This window comes from Drosophila subobscura, chromosome E, assembly GCF_008121235.1.
Source record: "Drosophila subobscura isolate 14011-0131.10 chromosome E, UCBerk_Dsub_1.0, whole genome shotgun sequence".
NCBI classification, from domain to species: Eukaryota; Metazoa; Arthropoda; class Insecta; order Diptera; family Drosophilidae; genus Drosophila; species Drosophila subobscura.
In genome coordinates, this window is record NC_048531.1 from 16,214,812 (window position 1) to 16,231,316 (window position 16,505).

Genomic DNA, 16,505 nt, shown 5'->3' on the forward strand with positions numbered 1-16,505 from the left:
ACAGTATTCATTATGTCTGGGCGCACTTATCGCATTTTAATACAGAGACAGCCAACATTTTGAACACAATGTGGATATTTTATGCATTTCTGGTCCACGTACTGCTTCTGGGCTCGATACTTGTGATCAACTTTCGTTCGACAGTCATCCAGGACCTGCAGCCACAGACGTCACTTCTTGCATACGCCTTGGATGCTCCGGCGAGTCGTTTGGTTCTCTTTGCTACTGATGGACTGCGCGCCGCTTCGTTCTTCGAAGACAACTGTCGCCATGTACCCCACTTGCGGGAGATATTCATGCGCGAAGGATTGGTGGGAATATCGCACACCCGAACCCCCACCGAGTCTCGACCGGGCCACATAGCTTTGCTGGCGGGCTTCTACGAGGATCCATCGGCAGTTTTCACGGGCTGGAAAGGGAATCCCGTTAAGTTTGACTCTCTTCTCAATCGCAGTGGGTACAGTTTTTCTTGGGGATGTCCGAGCATAATGGGCGTATTCGAGAGCGTGACCAGGCGCGGAGGCGGCGTGCTCTTCCATTCATACGATGACAAAGTATACGAATCGGCCAGATGGGCAACCTACAGACTGGACGAATGGGTGTTTAGCCAAGTAAGCGTCTTCCTTGATCACATGAAAAACAAGTGGAGCACCTCTAGTCCGGTAGTGTTCTTCTTGCACTTGCCAAGCACCGATAGGGCCGGACATGTCCACAAACCAGCAACGACCCTTTTCCACAATAGCCTTAACATTACGGATCGTGGCATATGGGAGATGTACCAGCAATTGGAGGAAACCTTCCCCGATAAACAAACAGTTTACTTGCTGACCTCGGACCACGGCATGACAGACACAGGTATGAGATGCAGCAAAAGAATCCAATTTATTTGACTACCATTAAATCATTGATCCGTGTAGGCATCCATGGATCTGGCACACAACATGAAACCGAAACACCCTTCATGCTCTGGGGCGCTGGAGTGTCCCGCACCGCTACCACTGTGGGCAACCGCAAATTTGTAGCCAACGATGAGGGAGTACAGCTGCCGTTGCATGAGCTCGAGCAGGCACAGCTGACGCCTCTGATGTCCGCGCTCATTGGCCTGCCTCCGCCGATGAACAATTTTGGGATACTGCCTACCGGGTACATGGCTGTGAGTGAGGAGTACGAGGCCATGGCTGCCCACAGCAATGCGCTCCAGTTGCTGGCTCAATACGAAAAGCTGCTGGAGCAGCACAGGAAAGGCCTCTTTGCTGACATTTTGAACAACTTCGATGAGCTGTCGCAGGCAGAAATCGATGCGTACAAGCAGCTGATAGTCAAGCTTCACACGAAGAGGGCCTATGCGAAATCTTTGGCCAGGAGCAATGTCGTCATGGAGCTAGCACTGAAGGGAATAGACTACTATCACGGCTACTATCGGAATTGCTTGCTGCTAAGCACAACGGCCACATTCCTCGGTTGGATATTCTACCTGTATCGGCTGCTGTCCAGGAACTCGGCTGGAAAACTTCAGATAATGCTGGAGAGGCAAGAAAATGTGTCCAGAATAGCGTTGGATGTGTCCATGTTCCTGTTGCTATTCTTTCTTGTGGCGCAGCGTGCGCCGATTGCCATTGCATTCTACCTGTTGCTCCCGATTCCTGTGTGGATGATGGCATTGAAGCCCAAGGCGTGTGGAACATCATCCGCAGCTGTGCCCATCAGCCAGCCTGCAGCATCTGCACGGCTCACTTCAGCGTCGCAACTGCTGCTGATTATTGTATGCGCTGAACTGATGGTGTTCACCTTCTTCGAGCGTCGCCTGATCTCCGTGTGTTTCGTGGCCTTTGGATGCTACAACAATTGGAGAAACTTTGTGCCTAATTCCCGGGAATTCTACACCTGGCTGGCGCTGGTCGTCATCCTGGCATGTTTCCCCTTTCTGCCACTGGCAGAGGGCTACCAGAATTGGTATTTATTTCTAGCTGGTGTGGTGCTAGCTCTTCTTAAAGAGTTTTGGTCCAAGAAGCGACGCTCCAGCTACAGCCATCACACCAAATACTGCAATGCTGTGATCCTGTTGAATACCGTCATCTGTGCGTATCTGGACTCGGAGGACTACGACATACCCATTGTGCTATGCGTAGCCAGCTGGTCTTTCCTGATCTATGCCTTTGTGTCTATTATGATAAACAAGGAGTATAATCCGGAGGAGCGTCTGGCTCAGATATGCTTTAATCTGGGATCGCTCCATGCTATGCTTTCCACCTCATACGAGTCCGTCTTCGTGCAGCTGCTCACCATGGAACTGAGCCTAGCCCTTGCCGCGGTGAACGTGAACTCGGACAAATCTCTTCTACGCTCCTCCTTCAGTATTCTCCTCTACACATTATTCTCATTCTTTGGCATGGAAACCCTCAAATCCCTTGATCTGTTTGATTCCAACAGTGGACGCTGCTTCATCGGGAAATATGCACCATTCGTAACCATGGGTCTTGTTCTGCTGAAGCACTTTTTGCCGGTGCTTATGAACCTTTCAACTTTGTATACGCACTGCGAGTATGTCCGTAAGAAGGAGAGGAAAATCTTCATCTGCATGCTTATCATTTGCAACATAATGGGACTGAACTTCCTCTACTTGGTGCGCAATCAGGGTTCCTGGGCTGAAATGGGAGCTTCAATAGTTAATTTCAACGTCGTGGGGCTAATTCCTGTGGTGCTTCTTCTGCTAAGTTGGGCCGCACAGCTGCTCCTGGGTCTGATTACAATTGTCCTGAAATTTCAATAGCGCAAAATCTACAAAAAATCCAATAAAAAGTAACCCTAAAAACTAGTCCATCTGGTGGACAATGTATTCTTCAATCGGATAAAATTGTAGACTCATGGCTGAGAGTCTTCGCTTGCGCTTAATATTAAACCGAAGAGGAATAAGGAATTTAGTTAACATTTCATACAAACTGTTAACCTAACATAACACTTAACATAAAGTTAACATTGCAGGCCCTGTTCTCGGTATACTTAAGTGCATTCTCTACGCCACCAAAAGCTAATCTTCAACTAATCTAATCGCCTTGGCTTACCCTTTGGAAGGATATGCAAATGAAGAAAAGCTTACATTGACATTCATTACATTTCTAAGGCGACGATCACCCAGCCGCAATCGCCAATTCGCCAACAATGGAAGAATCGAAGGAGCTCGTAAGATAAGCAAAGCTTGTTTATAGTTGTATAAAGATTGTACTTGTCTCTGCTCATTCTATTTACTCGGCCCACACACAAAGCACTTACAAACAGCTGCCCACAAATCTAATCTGGGGGGATTCAATGCCGCTTATCAGCGCTAATTGAGATGCGACACACACCGAGGTGGGCGCCACCGTCGGTTAGTGTGAAAAATGCTGCCCCTCGGACGAGTTCTGCGATCGCGTGCCCTGCAGCTGTTAAAGTTACGCTGTCTGAGCAGCAAGGCTCCAGGCGATGTTCTGCCCAACAGCTGTGATGTCCTGATCATCGGCGGCGGCGGCATGGGAGCCTCTTCGGCATTCTGGCTCACGTCCAAGACCCGGCAGCAGGGAAAGAAGCTCAATGTGCTGGTGGTGGAGCGCGATCATGCTGTGAGTAGAGAGGCTTTGATTTTAATTACTGATTTCTAGCCATTCCCTACTGCAGTACACGAAGGCCTCGACTGTGCTGTCGGTGGGCGGAGTGCGGCAGCAGTTCTCACTCTCGGAAAACATACAAATGGGACTCTATGGCCACGACTTCATTGTGAATAGCCAAAAGCATTTGGGCGATGTGGATCTCTGTTTCCAGCCGCACGGCTACCTGGTCATGGCCACTTCCAAGGGAGCCGAAATCCTGACACAGAATTCCAAGCTGCAGAACGAGTTGGGTGCCCGCAACAAATTGCTCGGCCCGGAGGCACTTCGCAAGCAATTTCCCTGGCTCTCCACGGACCAAATTGAACTGGGCTGCTACGGCATTGAGAAGGAAGGATGGTTTGACCCGTGGGCCCTGCTGATGGGTTTCAAGAAGCAGGCGCGTTCCTTTGGCGCTCAGTTTGCCAACGGAGAAGTGATTGGCTTCGAGTGGGATGGCACTGGGGCTTTGTCGGGAGCAGTGGTGGATGCTGGCGATGGCATTCAACGCACCGTGAAGTTCGACACCTGCGTACTGGCGGCAGGAGCTCACTCTGGTCAGCTGGCTAGCCTAGCAAATATTGGCAGCACCCACGCGAAGGAGGCACTGCTGCGAGTGCCTCTGCCGGTGGAGCCGCGAAAGCGATATGTCTATGTGTTCAGCACGCAGGGCAAGAATTGTCCTGGCTTGGCCACGCCGCTGACCATAGATCCCGATGGGACGTACTTCCGACGCGATGGCCTGGGCGGTAACTTCCTCTGCGGACGCAGTCCCTGCGACGAGGAGGAGCCCAATTGTGATACCTTAGATGTGGATCATGGCTACTTTGACACTGATATCTGGCCCACCCTAGCTAACCGTGTGCCCTGCTTTGAGGCTGTCAAAGTGCAGAGCAGCTGGGCCGGCTACTACGAACACAATACGTTCGATGCCAATGGCATCATAGGCAGGCATCCACACTACAACAACCTCCTCATAGCGGCTGGATTCAGTGGCCATGGCATTCAACAGACGCCGGCTGTTGGACGAGCCATTTCTGAACTGATTTTGGAGGGCAGGTTCAGCACTCTGGACCTGTCGCGCCTGAGCTTTGATCGTATTGTGAAACAGCAGCCCATGTTTGAGGTTAATATAGTCTGAGTATCTACGCTTATTCACAGAGTGCACGCTGAATACCCATGCTCAATCGTATTATTTGTGCACTCGAGGTGTTCACCTATTTAAATATAGGCGGGTTAATTCAGATAATTTTGTAAATCGGAAGTTACGTTCTATGATAATTTTGTTGGTTTACCTTTTTAGTTTTAAAGTTAATTTGGAAAGATTCCAACAAAACGATGTCTTGAAAACTAGCCAATCTTGTGGAAAATTTATTGATGATTGGGATAAAACTATGGTTTTAGCGCTGATAATCCTAACATGCTAGTAATATTAAATAGCACATCAAAAACGAGGAAAATGATTTAAGATGTGCGGTATATTTAAGGTATATTTTTGTATATTTCTCAGGGTCAGCTGTTCTATTTGATTGATATCGATATCGGGCGCTGCAGTAGGCTAACAGCTGATATTTGAGTCATGAATTAAAATCTGAAAACTGCACAAATGTGGATTGTCTACGCCTTGGTGGTCCATGTACTGCTTCTGGGCTCTATATTTGTGATATACTTTCGTTCCCCCGTCATCAATGATCTGAAGCCACAGAGTCAGTTTATTGGATACGGATTGGAAGCGCCGGCGAATCGTTTGGTTCTCATTGTCACTGATGGACTCCGCGCCGCTTCGTTTTTCGAAGACAATTGCCGGCATGTGCCGCACTTACGGAAGATATTCATGCGCGAAGGATTGGTTGGTATATCGCGCACTCGTGTGCCCACCGAGTCTCGACCGGGTCACATAGCATTGATTGCCGGTCTCTACGAGGATCCATCGGCAGTGCTAAAAGGCTGGAAGGAGAACCCGATTGACTTTGACACGGTGCTCAATCGCAGTGGCCACAGCTATTCCTGGGGAGCTCCAGACATTCTCAACATATTCCAAAAGCTGACCGGCGAGAACGATCCCAGAATGTACTTCGATGCTTACTCTCACGACATGGACTTCTCGGGAAAGCACAAAACCTACAAGCTGGACGAGTGGGTGTTCAGGCAGGTGCGCTTTCTCCTCAACCGAAAAAAGGAGGAGTTGCGCAAACATCAGCCGGTTGTTTTCTTCATGCACTTGCTAGGCCTCGACACGGCCGGCCACGTCCACAAGCCAGAGACGGCGCTTTTCCTAGAAAATCTCAACTTTACGGAGCATGGCATCTGGCAGATTTACATCGAATTTGAGAGTGTCTTTCCTGATAAGAAAACAGTCTACTTGCTGACCTCCGACCACGGCATGACGGACTCAGGTTTGCAGCGAAAACACTCATTCATTTTGCACATTTAATAATGTTTATCAATTTTAGGTTCCCATGGTTCTGGCGCCCCACATGAAACCGAAACACCCTTCATGCTCTGGGGCGCTGGAGTTTCCCGCACCGCTACCACTGTGGGCAACCGCAAATTTGTAGCCAACGATGAGGGAGTACAGCTGCCGTTGCATGAGCTGGAGCAGGCACAGCTGACGCCACTGATGTCCGCGCTCATTGGCCTGCCTCCGCCGATGAACAATTTTGGGATACTGCCTACCGGGTACATGGCTGTGAGTGAGGAGTACGAGGCCATGGCTGCCCACAGCAATGCGCTCCAGTTGCTGGCTCAATACGAAAAGCTGCTGGAGCAGCACAGGAAAGGCCTCTTTGCTGACATTTTGAACAACTTCGATGAGCTGTCGCAGGCAGAAATCGATGCGTACAAGCAGCTGATAGTCAAGCTTCACACGAAGAGGGATTATGCGAAATCTTTGGCCAGGAGCAATGTCGTCATGGAGCTAACACTCAAGGGAATTGATTACTATCACGGTTACTATCGGAATTGCTTGCTGCTAAGCACAACGGCCACATTCCTCGGTTGGATATTCTACCTGTATCGGCTGCTGTCCAGGAACTCGGCTGGAAAACTTCAGATAATGCTGGAGAGGCAAGAAAATGTGTCCAGAGTAGCGTTGGATGTGTCCATGTTCCTGTTGCTATTCTTTCTTGTGGCGCAGCGTGCGCCGATTGCCATTGCATTCTTCCTGTTGCTCCCGATTCCTGTGTGGATGATGGCATTGAAGCCCAAGGCGTGTGGAACATCATCCGCAGCTGTGCCCATCAGTCAGCCTGGAGCATCTGCACGGCTCACTTCAGCGTCGCAACTGTTTCTGATTATTGTATGCGCTGAACTGATGGTGTTCACCTTCTTCGAGCGTCGCCTGATCTCCGTGTGTTTCGTGGCCTTTGGATGCTACAACAATTGGAGAAACTTTGTGCCTAATTCCCGGGAATTCTACACCTGGCTGGCGCTGGTCGTCACCCTTGGCTGTTTCCCGCTTCTGCCGCCGTCAGTGGGCTACCAGAATTGGTATCTATTTCTAGCTGGCATTGTGCTCATACTCGTGAATGCGTTGTGGTCCACGGAGCGTCGCCTCATGTTCAGCAATCACACCAAATACTGCAATGCTCTGGTCCTGCTGAACACCATCGTCTGTGTGCATCTTCATTCAAACCAAATTGGCGTACCCATTGTACTGCACCTGGCCAGTTGGTCGTTTCTGATCTACGCCTTTGCCTCCATTGCATTCAACAGTGAGTCAAAGCTGGAGCTGCGTCTAGCCCAGATCTGCTTCAACCTGGGCTCACTCTATGCTCTTCTTTGCACCTCATACGAGTCCGTTTTCGTCCAGCTGCTCACCATGGAGCTCAGCCTGTCGCTCTCCGCCCAGAGTTCCCGGAGTTCAGAGAAATCAGTTCTGCGCCTGGCATTCACCATTCTACTGTATACATTCTTTTCGCTGTTTGGCAGCGGAAACATTGCGTCGATCAGTTCGTTTGATCCCAACATTGCCCGTTGCTTTCTGAGCAACTTCCTGCCATTCATCATAATGGGACTGGTGTTGCTGAAGCTGCTCCTGCCGGTGGTGCTCAGCCTGGCCATTGTCTACACCCACTGCGAGTGTGCGCGTGAGCAGGAGCAGAGAATCTTCATCTGTCTGCTGATCATATGCGACATAATGGGTCTCAACTTCCTATTTCTGGTGCGCAATCAGGGCTCCTGGCTGGACATTGGCTCTTCCATATCGCATTTTGTCATCATGGAGGTGACCACGCTGGTGCTACTGCTGCTATCGTATGCCGCCAAGCTGCTCCTGCGCCTAGTCAACTGTGATCGTCTCGTGGAAAAGCTGCGCTAATAAAACCCAAGTCAAGTCCCAGTCCTTGTGCTGATTAACCAAATACTTTACACTAAACTTAAACATTTATGTCAATATTTACAACACTAATTACGAATTAGTAACATACACTTGTAAATCGTAGAATCTATATGCTAGGAATGTGTCTGTGTGTGTGTGTGTGTGTGTAGGCTGTGTGTGGATGTGTGGCATGGCACGACGACATCTAATGAGTAGAGCAGTAGCAGCAAAAAGAACCAGAAACATTCTCCCAAACACTAATCTTTAAGATATTTCTCCAGCGGATTTAATCCCAGGAGTTTCGGATTGGCTGTCTCATCTGGAATGAAGTCAAGAATCATTATCAATCATTCCTCAAGCGTTCCAGATCTTTACTCACTTGACTGTGACGGCTTAGCTGTGGTGGCACTCTGCGCCCGTGGGGAAGACTGCAGGCAATTGAGCCACTCGGCCAACGAGATCTTCTTATCCCCATTCACATCACAGTAGCGCGGCATCTTCTTGCCACATCTCCGCAAATTGCTTTGGAATGGAATACGTTTATGGATTAATAATAACTCTTCGGATCACAATCGAAATATGCTCACCTGGCACTGGTGACCAGATCCCGGAACACCTTCCATTCTCTGCGCTCCCATGACTTGTTTTTGTTCTTATCCAGATACACAAAGCTCAGCGTGGCAATTCGTTCATCCTCCGTTTTCCACATGGTCGAGTTGCTGCTGCTGGGGATAGTGGAAGTATTCGATTAATATCGATGGACATAACGGTGTTGCGGCAGCAATGCTACCTCGTTGGACTGCTGGGCAGAGACAGTTGCGTGTTGAGGTATGCCTTGAGCTCCTTGAGGAACTGTGTTTTGCGCGGCTCAGTGCATCCCTTCATGGGTCGCACGACAATGTCCTCATCGCATTGGGGCGGCTTGTTCTTTACCCAAGTGCCCGGTATGTTCTTGCCCGTGTCCTCGTTCACGCACCAACAGTATGGAGTGGAACTGTAGCACTGGATACGCTGATAGCGTCCATCGGGCATGCACTCTGGCACATAGAATCTGCTCTTGCCACCGTGCTGTGGAAACCAGAGGATTTTCATTAGAATAATTCAAGTTTTGGGTGGAAAGTGATTGAACTTACGCCTTGTTCCTCCAATGCCACCGCCTGATCTACCCAGCAGTTGGATTCGCCCTCATTCTCGGTGTTCGTCGATTCCGGCGTCTTGGAGTTCAGCACTGTCAAGATATGGGCATTAACATACAATCTATTCTGCCCTTTGGATACATGCCAAATGGATATGAATGTTACTAATTTTGGTTAGTGCTCTGCACCCAAGACAACAACTCAAGCGCTTATATGTGTACGTACTGATTAGTGACGGATAGTTCAAGGATGTGCGTGAATGGTGCATGCTCGAGGTGTCCGAGTCGTCCTCGTCCTCGCCGTTGCCATTGCCGTACCCTGTGGCGCCATCATCGTAGTTCTCATCGTGCTCCTCGCTGCCCACGCTCAGATCCTCCGCGTACGTGTGCGGACTGCTGCTGCCGATGATATTGGTGTTGGTATGATCGTGGTTGTTGTTGCTATTTGAATTTGTGGTGTGAATGTGATAGTGCATGTCGCGTGGCGGTGCCGTGGCTAAGCTGCCATTTGGAACATCTACAGCGGCACTACCTGGATACAGACAACACACAGATACCAGATGTGAGTAACGTACAAATTGGATGATTTAATAGAATGGATGGTTTATGGAAGTTAGTAAATAAATGTGTGTCCATCCCTGGTCTAACGTTTTATCTATCGATATATGTCATCAGGTGCTCTAACCCTGGTTAACCGATTCTCTGATCGATAGTCGTGAATTACAGTTAGTTTTGAGTGCAAGAAATATAAGAAATTAATAACTTTACTTACGATTATGCGCATCTTTAAACAGGCAAAGGCTCCACTCGATGCGGGACAGGTTGTCGTCTTTGTTGACATCACAGTACTTGCCAAAAGCACGTCCACAGCGTCGCGGCTTCACCGCCTGTTCGCATACAAATCAGCAACATACATGGGTTTGGTTTGCATTAAAGTGGGTGTTCACATATTTGAGGCTGACGTCTACAAGGCACATGGACGTCGCTACTCACCCGCTTGAGGAGCTTCTTCAGCTCGCGCACTTCTTGCCTGTCCAGCAACTGATTGCCATCCGCGTCCAGTCTGGTAAATTTCCAGTCCAAGATGGCGGCATCCGAGTGAGTTTCTGTTGGGCCAAAGCGCAAATACTCGCTGCGGAACACTTCGATCAGATTGGTGTTGAAAGCCGTGCGATCCGACTTGCCGCACGGACGATGAGCAGATGTGCCGCTGCCACTGCTGCTTGCCTCAGCACTGCCTCTGGCAGAGTCTGCATCGTAGCTGATCTGCCGCGTGGGCAAGCGGCGACGGTTGCGCCTGTATGCCCGACACTTGGGCTTCCTGCGACGCGACGACGTGGAGGTGTCCTCAATGGGACGGCCCATGCTATCACTGCACCAGCATCCCGCCTCTCCGTAGCACTGCCTGGCAGCATAGTTTCCATCCTTGCGGCAACGCGGCACAAAGTACTTGGGATCGCGTGCCTGCTGGCGACGCGCGTATTGGACAGCCTCCAGGCAGCCTGCAAATGGCCAAAGTAAGCATAATAATTGTGGCAGCAGAACTTCTCTCACTTACCATTGCAGGAACCGCGGTACTTAAGGCTCACCGGATGGCCGCTGCATTGCACCCGGAGCAGGTGACAGCGAGTGTGATAGGTCTGGCCATCGGTGCCGCAGACAGGACCCTCGCTCTCATCGCACTCGCCCAGCTTGGCGGCGCACGCAGACAGCTTCAGCTGGAAAGTCCAAGGAAGAGGTGTCAATTGTGAATGTGAAGCATTTGTCTACCGGACCGCTCCGCACCGCTCCCAATACCACTGCCACTCTCCCCGCTGAGGGGGGGACACGCTTAAATAGAATCAAACACGCGTAAAATGATTTATCGCATTTATGGCCAAGTCACCGAGTCGCCAAGCGTCTGGCTACGCGAATCTGACTTGCATACGGAATGGCGAACAGTGACTGGTCGCCTGGACTGCCATGGCAAGGCCCGGCAGAAGGGGCAGCAGCGGCGGAAGCGGGGCGTATACACGCGACATGGCTAATATGAAAATCAAAGTTGTCAGGCCCATAACTTGAATGGCATCGCAAATACGAGCAATGTGCAAAAAGCTATGCGAAACCCAAAAATCCACACCGAAATTATGGCAGCCTGTCGCTTTCGTTGTCGCTTGGATGTTGTCGAGTGTCGACCAACTGGCTGGCTGGGACGCCGATGCCGATGCCAATGCCTGGGCCGGCACGGCTGCTGAGTGACCAATTTCTTGTTTAGCCCACAAAATCAGAAGTATATACATATGAGTGTACATATATTTGTACATACATATGTACTAAATATGTATGTAAATCATAAAAAATAAGTATTGGGGGCCCAAACACAATTGCGTAGCACTTAAGACTGCCACTGCAGCAGCGCCTTTTGTTCGGCCAGCCCACAGCCCACGTCCATTTGGACATTAATGAAATTTTGCTGTTATTGAAAAGACACATTCATCTCTGCGTATCTAAAAGTTCCAATAGGTGAAACATGTTTTGGATAAGATATTAGGATACTAATTGAGGTTCTCGCAAATACCAAAAGCGAAAGTGGATCTACTCATTATACAATAACAATACGAACAGTGTTGCTTCGACTAATCATTACTAATTGACTAATCAAAGATCAATTACACAGCATCCCAGGCAGCTTCAAATTCCGAATTCTTGTGGCACACCAACGCAGAATCTTTCTTGTATCTCCCGGTACCCCAAGAAGGCTGTGAAACTAACTCTTGTCTTTTGTCATTCGTATGTCTGCCCTTCATTTAATCAATAAATTTCAGTTTTTTTATTTTTATTTTAAGAAACGAGCCTGAAGTCCACTCCATGCTGCTGCGACGGTTTCTTTTGCTGTTTGTGACACTGATTATGATTGGGTTACTTATTGGAAGCTTAGCCCTTGCCTACTCGTACCTTTGGAAAAATTCATACCAGGAGGAGGAGAGCATCCGTATAGACGATGTGCTACTGGCGGAGCCCAGGCCCACACCCGGACGGAGCATTTTCTTTCACGAGACCAGCAGCTTTGATGACGAAAATAAAGAGGATAATGTCCTGAAGCTAAACGCCCGTCAGGCATGCGCAGTCGAATCTGCAGCACTCCACAATCCCAATTTTCAAGTGTTTCTTTTGTTTGCCGTCCGTAAAGACGTCGGCCTTGATGATGACAACAACGGACGGAGAACTGGCATCAAGCAGACGCTAGTCGATGCCCTTTTAAACTATAACAATGTCCATTTGAGGCGTCTGCATGTCTGGAGATACGCAGCCGGCACACCCGTCGAAGAGTGGTTCAACACCGGGTACTTATTCTGCTCGCGGTAATTTGGAATTCTAAGTGTAGTGCCTCCAATCCGTGAATAATTTCTTGATATGTGCAGATATTTAGTCGTTCAGATGTCGGATTTCCTGCGTTTTTTAACCCTGTTTCGGTATGGCGGCCTGTATCTGGACTTGGATGTGGTTGTGCTGCAAAATATGGAGGATATGCCACCCAACTACGCAGGAGTCGAGTCCGATTTATTTGTGGCCAATGGCGTCATGAGATTTTCACACAATGGTACTGGTCATGACATTGCCCGGCGCTGTCTGCGCGACTTTCAGCTTTATTTCAATGGCTATGAATGGGGCTACAATGGTCCATGGGTGATAACACGAGTGGCCAAAGAGATTTGCGGCACTAACAAAATTGCAAAGATGCTAAATAATACCAATCGCTGCAAAGGCTTCAAGGTGTATGAACAAGGCGCCTTCTTCGCTGTACCCGGTGATCAGTGGCGTGACTTCCTAGAGCCCGACAAACTGGAGCAGACCATGGCGCTCACAAAATCGTCGTATCTGGTGCATGTGTGGAACCGTAACTCAAAAAACACAACGATCAGGGTTGCTACTCCCTGCGCTTATCTTAAATTGGCCGAACAAAATTGCCCGCGTGTCTTTCATGCGGCGGGAGAATACTTTTAGATAAATAATTCTATTCAAATTGAAACATAAATATGGAAATAAAATTTAGGTGATAGTGTCAACAAAGGGCTTCGAAAAACAAAAATCAATAGAAGAGTAATCAAATTAGCTCACCTCACCGGCTTCTGTGAATGACAGAGCTAACAATCAATTGGCGATCCTTTTATTAGAACTTTGGATGTCTTTAAATACCAGAAGCCAGAAGTAAATGTTGTACCTTCAGAGGTAATACAAATAATACCTGCCCCAGTGTTATCTTGTTTCCCCAAATACATATTTATTGTATGTACATATGTGCATACATCTCTGCTCATACATGCACCCAAATATAATAGAATGTCTGTAAACATTTTGAATCCAAATTGTGTGCTTTGAGCACGCGCTCTCTGGTAATCGGAGTGCGCAGGTGATTTTCGACTCCCAGATACATATGTAGGTATGTACATGCTTATATTCAGTGCAGACAGATATCGAACGAATGGGGAGCGGGCCAGAGAATGCTCGTATGCCATCATATTGCTGCAATCAGCAGATCCAATGTCCGTTCTTTGGAATACATTGTTGGGGCATCTGGTGTGTCTCGATAGTTGGTGGGGCGGTGTTGGGTAGGTGTACTTGACACGGAATGCCATCGATCACAGCCGGAGTCGGCGCCAATGACATGAGAATGTCTAATTGGAAATGCAAATGGCATTCCTTTGAATATTATTATTGGCATTTTATAAATAGGGCGTTATCCCAAAAACGTGCCTGGGTTGGGAATCCAAAGCAACGCCCAGCCCCGGCTGGGGCACCCTGTCTCTCGCACAGGGCCACAAATTATAAATGGAGACAGCTCAAGGATTGTTACCGAGATAACGACAAAATTATTGACTGACAGTTCTCACGCTCGCCGAACGGGAGAAGAAGACGAAGAGCACCGAATGCTGGACCTTATGAGGAGTGATGGGGAAAAGGGATCCCTATGCCGAGTCCAAGTCCGATCCCAAAAGCAAGAATAACACTTTAAATACTTCTTCACACTTTGTCATCATCAGGCAGCTTAGTGGCATTGGCAAAAAAAAAGGAACCTCTGCTTTGGGTATGGGTATGGGCTCTGTACTGGCCAACTTCAACACCAACTCCAATTCGAAGAGGCAAAACGCTTTGGACCGTTTTCTGTTCTTTTTTTTGTGTTCTCCTCTGTCTTTTTGCTGAACGAACCAACGAACACGAAACGAAACTCGTTCGTACGTCGGGCAGATGAAACAAAAACAAAAATGATGGAGAGACACCGAAAGAGGTGGGGTGGGACAGGGCCGGGCCGGGCCGGCAAACTCCCAGCCAAGACGAAGTTGGCAGACAGCGCGGCGGCGGCAGCAGGTTAGGTAGAAGTCACAAGCTGGAGTTGAGCAGCATCAGCATCAGTGGCAACTGCTTCTTTGTCTGCCTTTTGGACAAGCCCAGCCGAAGCCCAGCCGAAGAAGCACTTTTAATACCTGGAATATTCAAGTGTTTTCTTGGGATTACCAAGTGGTGAACATTTGTATGTCTTAGCGCAATGAGCAGGGGCACTACTTAAAAGACGAGTATTTGGCAATGATTGATCCTTTCAAGCATACCCTGTAATCGGATTAGTAAGGATATCGAAACTAACACAAATGTACATTTTTTTGCTCAACTTACCGTCTGCTCCTTGGATTGATCGTTGCTCTTGCCGGCCGCCGCCATGACCACCACGAACAAGGTCAGGAATAAACATCGGGCAAACATTTCAGTGCAATTCGAATACTTTCAACTCTTTAACTCTTTTGTGTGTGCCGTGCCGCAAGTGTTCGCAAGTGTGTGTTCGTATTCACAGTTAGAGCAGTAAATGCTCGGAGATCAGCATTATAATCGGATATTTAAATATGCACTTATTTCACCATCAAACTTTTGTTGTTGCTGTTGTTTTTTTGCAAAGTCGCAATTAGAATTTCTCCTATTATTGTGGGTGTGAATCGTGTGTGTGTGTGTGGAGGGAGAGGAGAGATGGAACTTTTACTTAAGCGCTTTATTTATTTATCGATTTCCGTTGGCTATTTATAGTAACTGTTTCTACACCTACATATGTACATGCGAACACACCATACATATGTACTGCACGTGTGTATGTGCATTAAGGTGTTGTAGATCTTGTTTATACAATGGATTTTCTGCCTTATGTGAACGATTTTTGCCGTTGTTTCGTTTCGTGAAATTTGAAAAACCGTCCGAAAATACTCGAAAAGTACGAACTGAAGAACCAAAACCAAAACCAACCAACGATCGCAAAGTTTTCTGTCGACTGACATCCACCAAGTTGCTGTGGAGTAGCAAAGGCAGAATATAGCCGGCCCGGCCGATACTGCTGAGGCCTAAACTGGCCACAAAGAGAGAGAGACAGAGGCAAGCGAGAGAGAAAGAGCCAATGTACCGCTGCACAGTGGATGAAATGGTCAATTCGCCAAGTAGAAACTCTTGGCTCTTAATGTATGCCATGTCGGTTTTCTATATGTTTGAAAACAGATGTAGAGAAAGTTATGGAATCTTGCAAGCAATGCAATTGGGTGCCTACTAAAAGCATTATTTAAACCACTGACAAAATTCCACGTTTAAAAAGTTGGCCTCTTTCGTGTGAGATTGATCACTTCACCCACTGTGCGCTGCCACCTACATATGCATACATGTGTGAGTATGTGAGTGAGAGAGAGAGAGAGGATCGGTCTGGTGGCGTGCAGCGCCGTCGCCGCCGCTGCCGCAGCATGGAACATCGACAATGTCGCCACAATGTCTAGCGTGTCTCTGTCTCCGCCATATCTTATCTTTTACTTTGCTTTTGCCTTTTAGTGTGTTTCTTCCCCTGACACGGCCCCGCGTCCGCGTCCGAAACTGGACAGCAGAGTGCAGCAGCATAAAGGCACACACACACACAAGCACACACGAAGTCTCTCACAAGCGCAGCGGAGGCATGCTTGCGGGTGTGTGTGTTCGAGTGTGAAATTTATGTTCCTTTCTACATCTCAAGAGGCTGCTGCCTCACCAAACATCTAAAACAAAACCAAAAAACAACCAAAGCAACAGTTGGTGGGATCACAGCACCAGCTGCTGTGCCCGCAGAGGTAGAGAGGTGGTGGATGGTGTGGAGGAGTCGGAAAGGTAAAGATGGCCCGAAGGAGAGGAGAAAAGGAAAACGTGAGCTATATACTCGTTGAGCCCTGCTCCTGCCGTCCGTCGCACGTCTGTGATTTATAGAGCTGGTGTTGCTGCTGCTGCTGCTGCTGGAATCGAAGGAGGCAAGATCCCCTGTACGTCCCCCGGTCAGCCGATCTTCGTTTCGGTGTGAAACCTGCCAGACAGTCTGACGGCAGCGATAGCCGACCCTCTCCTCTCAGGCATTGTTTTCGGCTGCCCCCCGCCTTCACTCTGGTTCCACACTCAGTTTTGTGGT

The 16,505-nt window shown here is 48.6% G+C and overlaps 5 protein-coding genes across 10 annotated transcripts; 4 read left to right on the plus strand and 1 right to left on the minus strand.

The window, feature by feature from the left end:
• Positions 1-21: 21 nt before the first annotated feature.
• On the plus strand, positions 22-2,807 carry LOC117891183 (GPI ethanolamine phosphate transferase 1-like). Its single transcript, XM_034796509.1, has 2 exons — positions 22-855; positions 918-2,807. The coding sequence occupies exons 1-2, from the start codon at positions 69-71 to the stop codon at positions 2,768-2,770; spliced, it is 2,640 nt and encodes an 879-aa protein (XP_034652400.1). The 5' UTR covers positions 22-68; the 3' UTR covers positions 2,771-2,807.
• Positions 2,808-3,362: 555 nt separating this feature from the next.
• On the plus strand, positions 3,363-8,087 carry LOC117891188 (FAD-dependent oxidoreductase domain-containing protein 1-like). Its single transcript, XM_034796522.1, has 3 exons — positions 3,363-3,596; positions 3,652-4,761; positions 8,077-8,087. Exons 1-2 carry the CDS (start codon positions 3,378-3,380, stop codon positions 4,759-4,761), a joined length of 1,329 nt encoding a protein of 442 aa, XP_034652413.1. The 5' UTR covers positions 3,363-3,377; the 3' UTR covers positions 8,077-8,087.
• LOC117891182 (GPI ethanolamine phosphate transferase 1) lies at positions 5,171-7,976 on the plus strand. The gene is made up of 2 exons (XM_034796508.1): positions 5,171-6,016; positions 6,074-7,976. The coding sequence occupies exons 1-2, from the start codon at positions 5,227-5,229 to the stop codon at positions 7,936-7,938; spliced, it is 2,655 nt and encodes an 884-aa protein (XP_034652399.1). The 5' UTR covers positions 5,171-5,226; the 3' UTR covers positions 7,939-7,976.
• Positions 7,985-15,378, minus strand: LOC117891185 (SPARC-related modular calcium-binding protein 2). Of its 6 annotated transcripts, none has more exons than XM_034796513.1 (10): positions 14,723-15,378; positions 10,632-10,791; positions 10,067-10,575; positions 9,846-9,960; positions 9,300-9,605; positions 9,072-9,205; positions 8,729-9,006; positions 8,526-8,660; positions 8,318-8,460; positions 7,985-8,257 (listed from the first exon to the last, which is right to left on the minus strand). In XM_034796513.1, exons 1-10 carry the CDS (start codon positions 14,807-14,809, stop codon positions 8,196-8,198), a joined length of 1,929 nt encoding a protein of 642 aa, XP_034652404.1. In that variant the 5' UTR covers positions 14,810-15,378; the 3' UTR covers positions 7,985-8,195. The 6 variants fall into 6 exon arrangements, with proteins under 6 accessions (XP_034652404.1, XP_034652406.1, XP_034652403.1 ...); XM_034796515.1 differs by having other exon boundaries at positions 9,072-9,166; positions 14,723-15,376; XM_034796512.1 differs by having other exon boundaries at positions 8,526-8,663; positions 14,723-15,376.
• Positions 11,906-13,076, plus strand: LOC117891191 (lactosylceramide 4-alpha-galactosyltransferase-like). Its single transcript, XM_034796527.1, has 2 exons — positions 11,906-12,414; positions 12,475-13,076. Exons 1-2 carry the CDS (start codon positions 11,921-11,923, stop codon positions 13,055-13,057), a joined length of 1,077 nt encoding a protein of 358 aa, XP_034652418.1. The 5' UTR covers positions 11,906-11,920; the 3' UTR covers positions 13,058-13,076.
• Positions 15,379-16,505: the final 1,127 nt, after the last annotated feature.

What these genes read in the sequence shown, in the direction of transcription:
- LOC117891188 (XM_034796522.1), top strand. Translation starts at nt 3,378, where the DNA reads ATGCTGCCCCTCGGACGAGTTCTGCGATCGCGTGCCCTGCAGCTGTTA. An exon ending in TGGTGGAGCGCGATCATGCT is followed by an intron (nt 3,597 to 3,651) that starts GTGAGTAGAGAG and finishes TCCCTACTGCAG; the next exon opens with TACACGAAGGCCTCGACTGT.
- LOC117891185 (XM_034796512.1), bottom strand. Translation starts at nt 14,809, where the DNA reads ATGTTTGCCCGATGTTTATTCCTGACCTTGTTCGTGGTGGTCATGGCG. An exon ending in GAACTATCCGTCACTAATCA is followed by an intron (nt 9,206 to 9,299) that starts GTACGTACACAT and finishes ATGTATCCAAAG; the next exon opens with GGCAGAATAGATTGTATGTT. An exon ending in GATCTGGTCACCAGTGCCAG is followed by an intron (nt 8,461 to 8,525) that starts GTGAGCATATTT and finishes TCCATTCCAAAG; the next exon opens with CAATTTGCGGAGATGTGGCA.
- LOC117891183 (XM_034796509.1), top strand. Translation starts at nt 69, where the DNA reads ATGTGGATATTTTATGCATTTCTGGTCCACGTACTGCTTCTGGGCTCG. An exon ending in CCACGGCATGACAGACACAG is followed by an intron (nt 856 to 917) that starts GTATGAGATGCA and finishes TGATCCGTGTAG; the next exon opens with GCATCCATGGATCTGGCACA.
- LOC117891182 (XM_034796508.1), top strand. Translation starts at nt 5,227, where the DNA reads ATGTGGATTGTCTACGCCTTGGTGGTCCATGTACTGCTTCTGGGCTCT. An exon ending in CCACGGCATGACGGACTCAG is followed by an intron (nt 6,017 to 6,073) that starts GTTTGCAGCGAA and finishes TATCAATTTTAG; the next exon opens with GTTCCCATGGTTCTGGCGCC.
- LOC117891191 (XM_034796527.1), top strand. Translation starts at nt 11,921, where the DNA reads ATGCTGCTGCGACGGTTTCTTTTGCTGTTTGTGACACTGATTATGATT. An exon ending in GGGTACTTATTCTGCTCGCG is followed by an intron (nt 12,415 to 12,474) that starts GTAATTTGGAAT and finishes TGATATGTGCAG; the next exon opens with ATATTTAGTCGTTCAGATGT.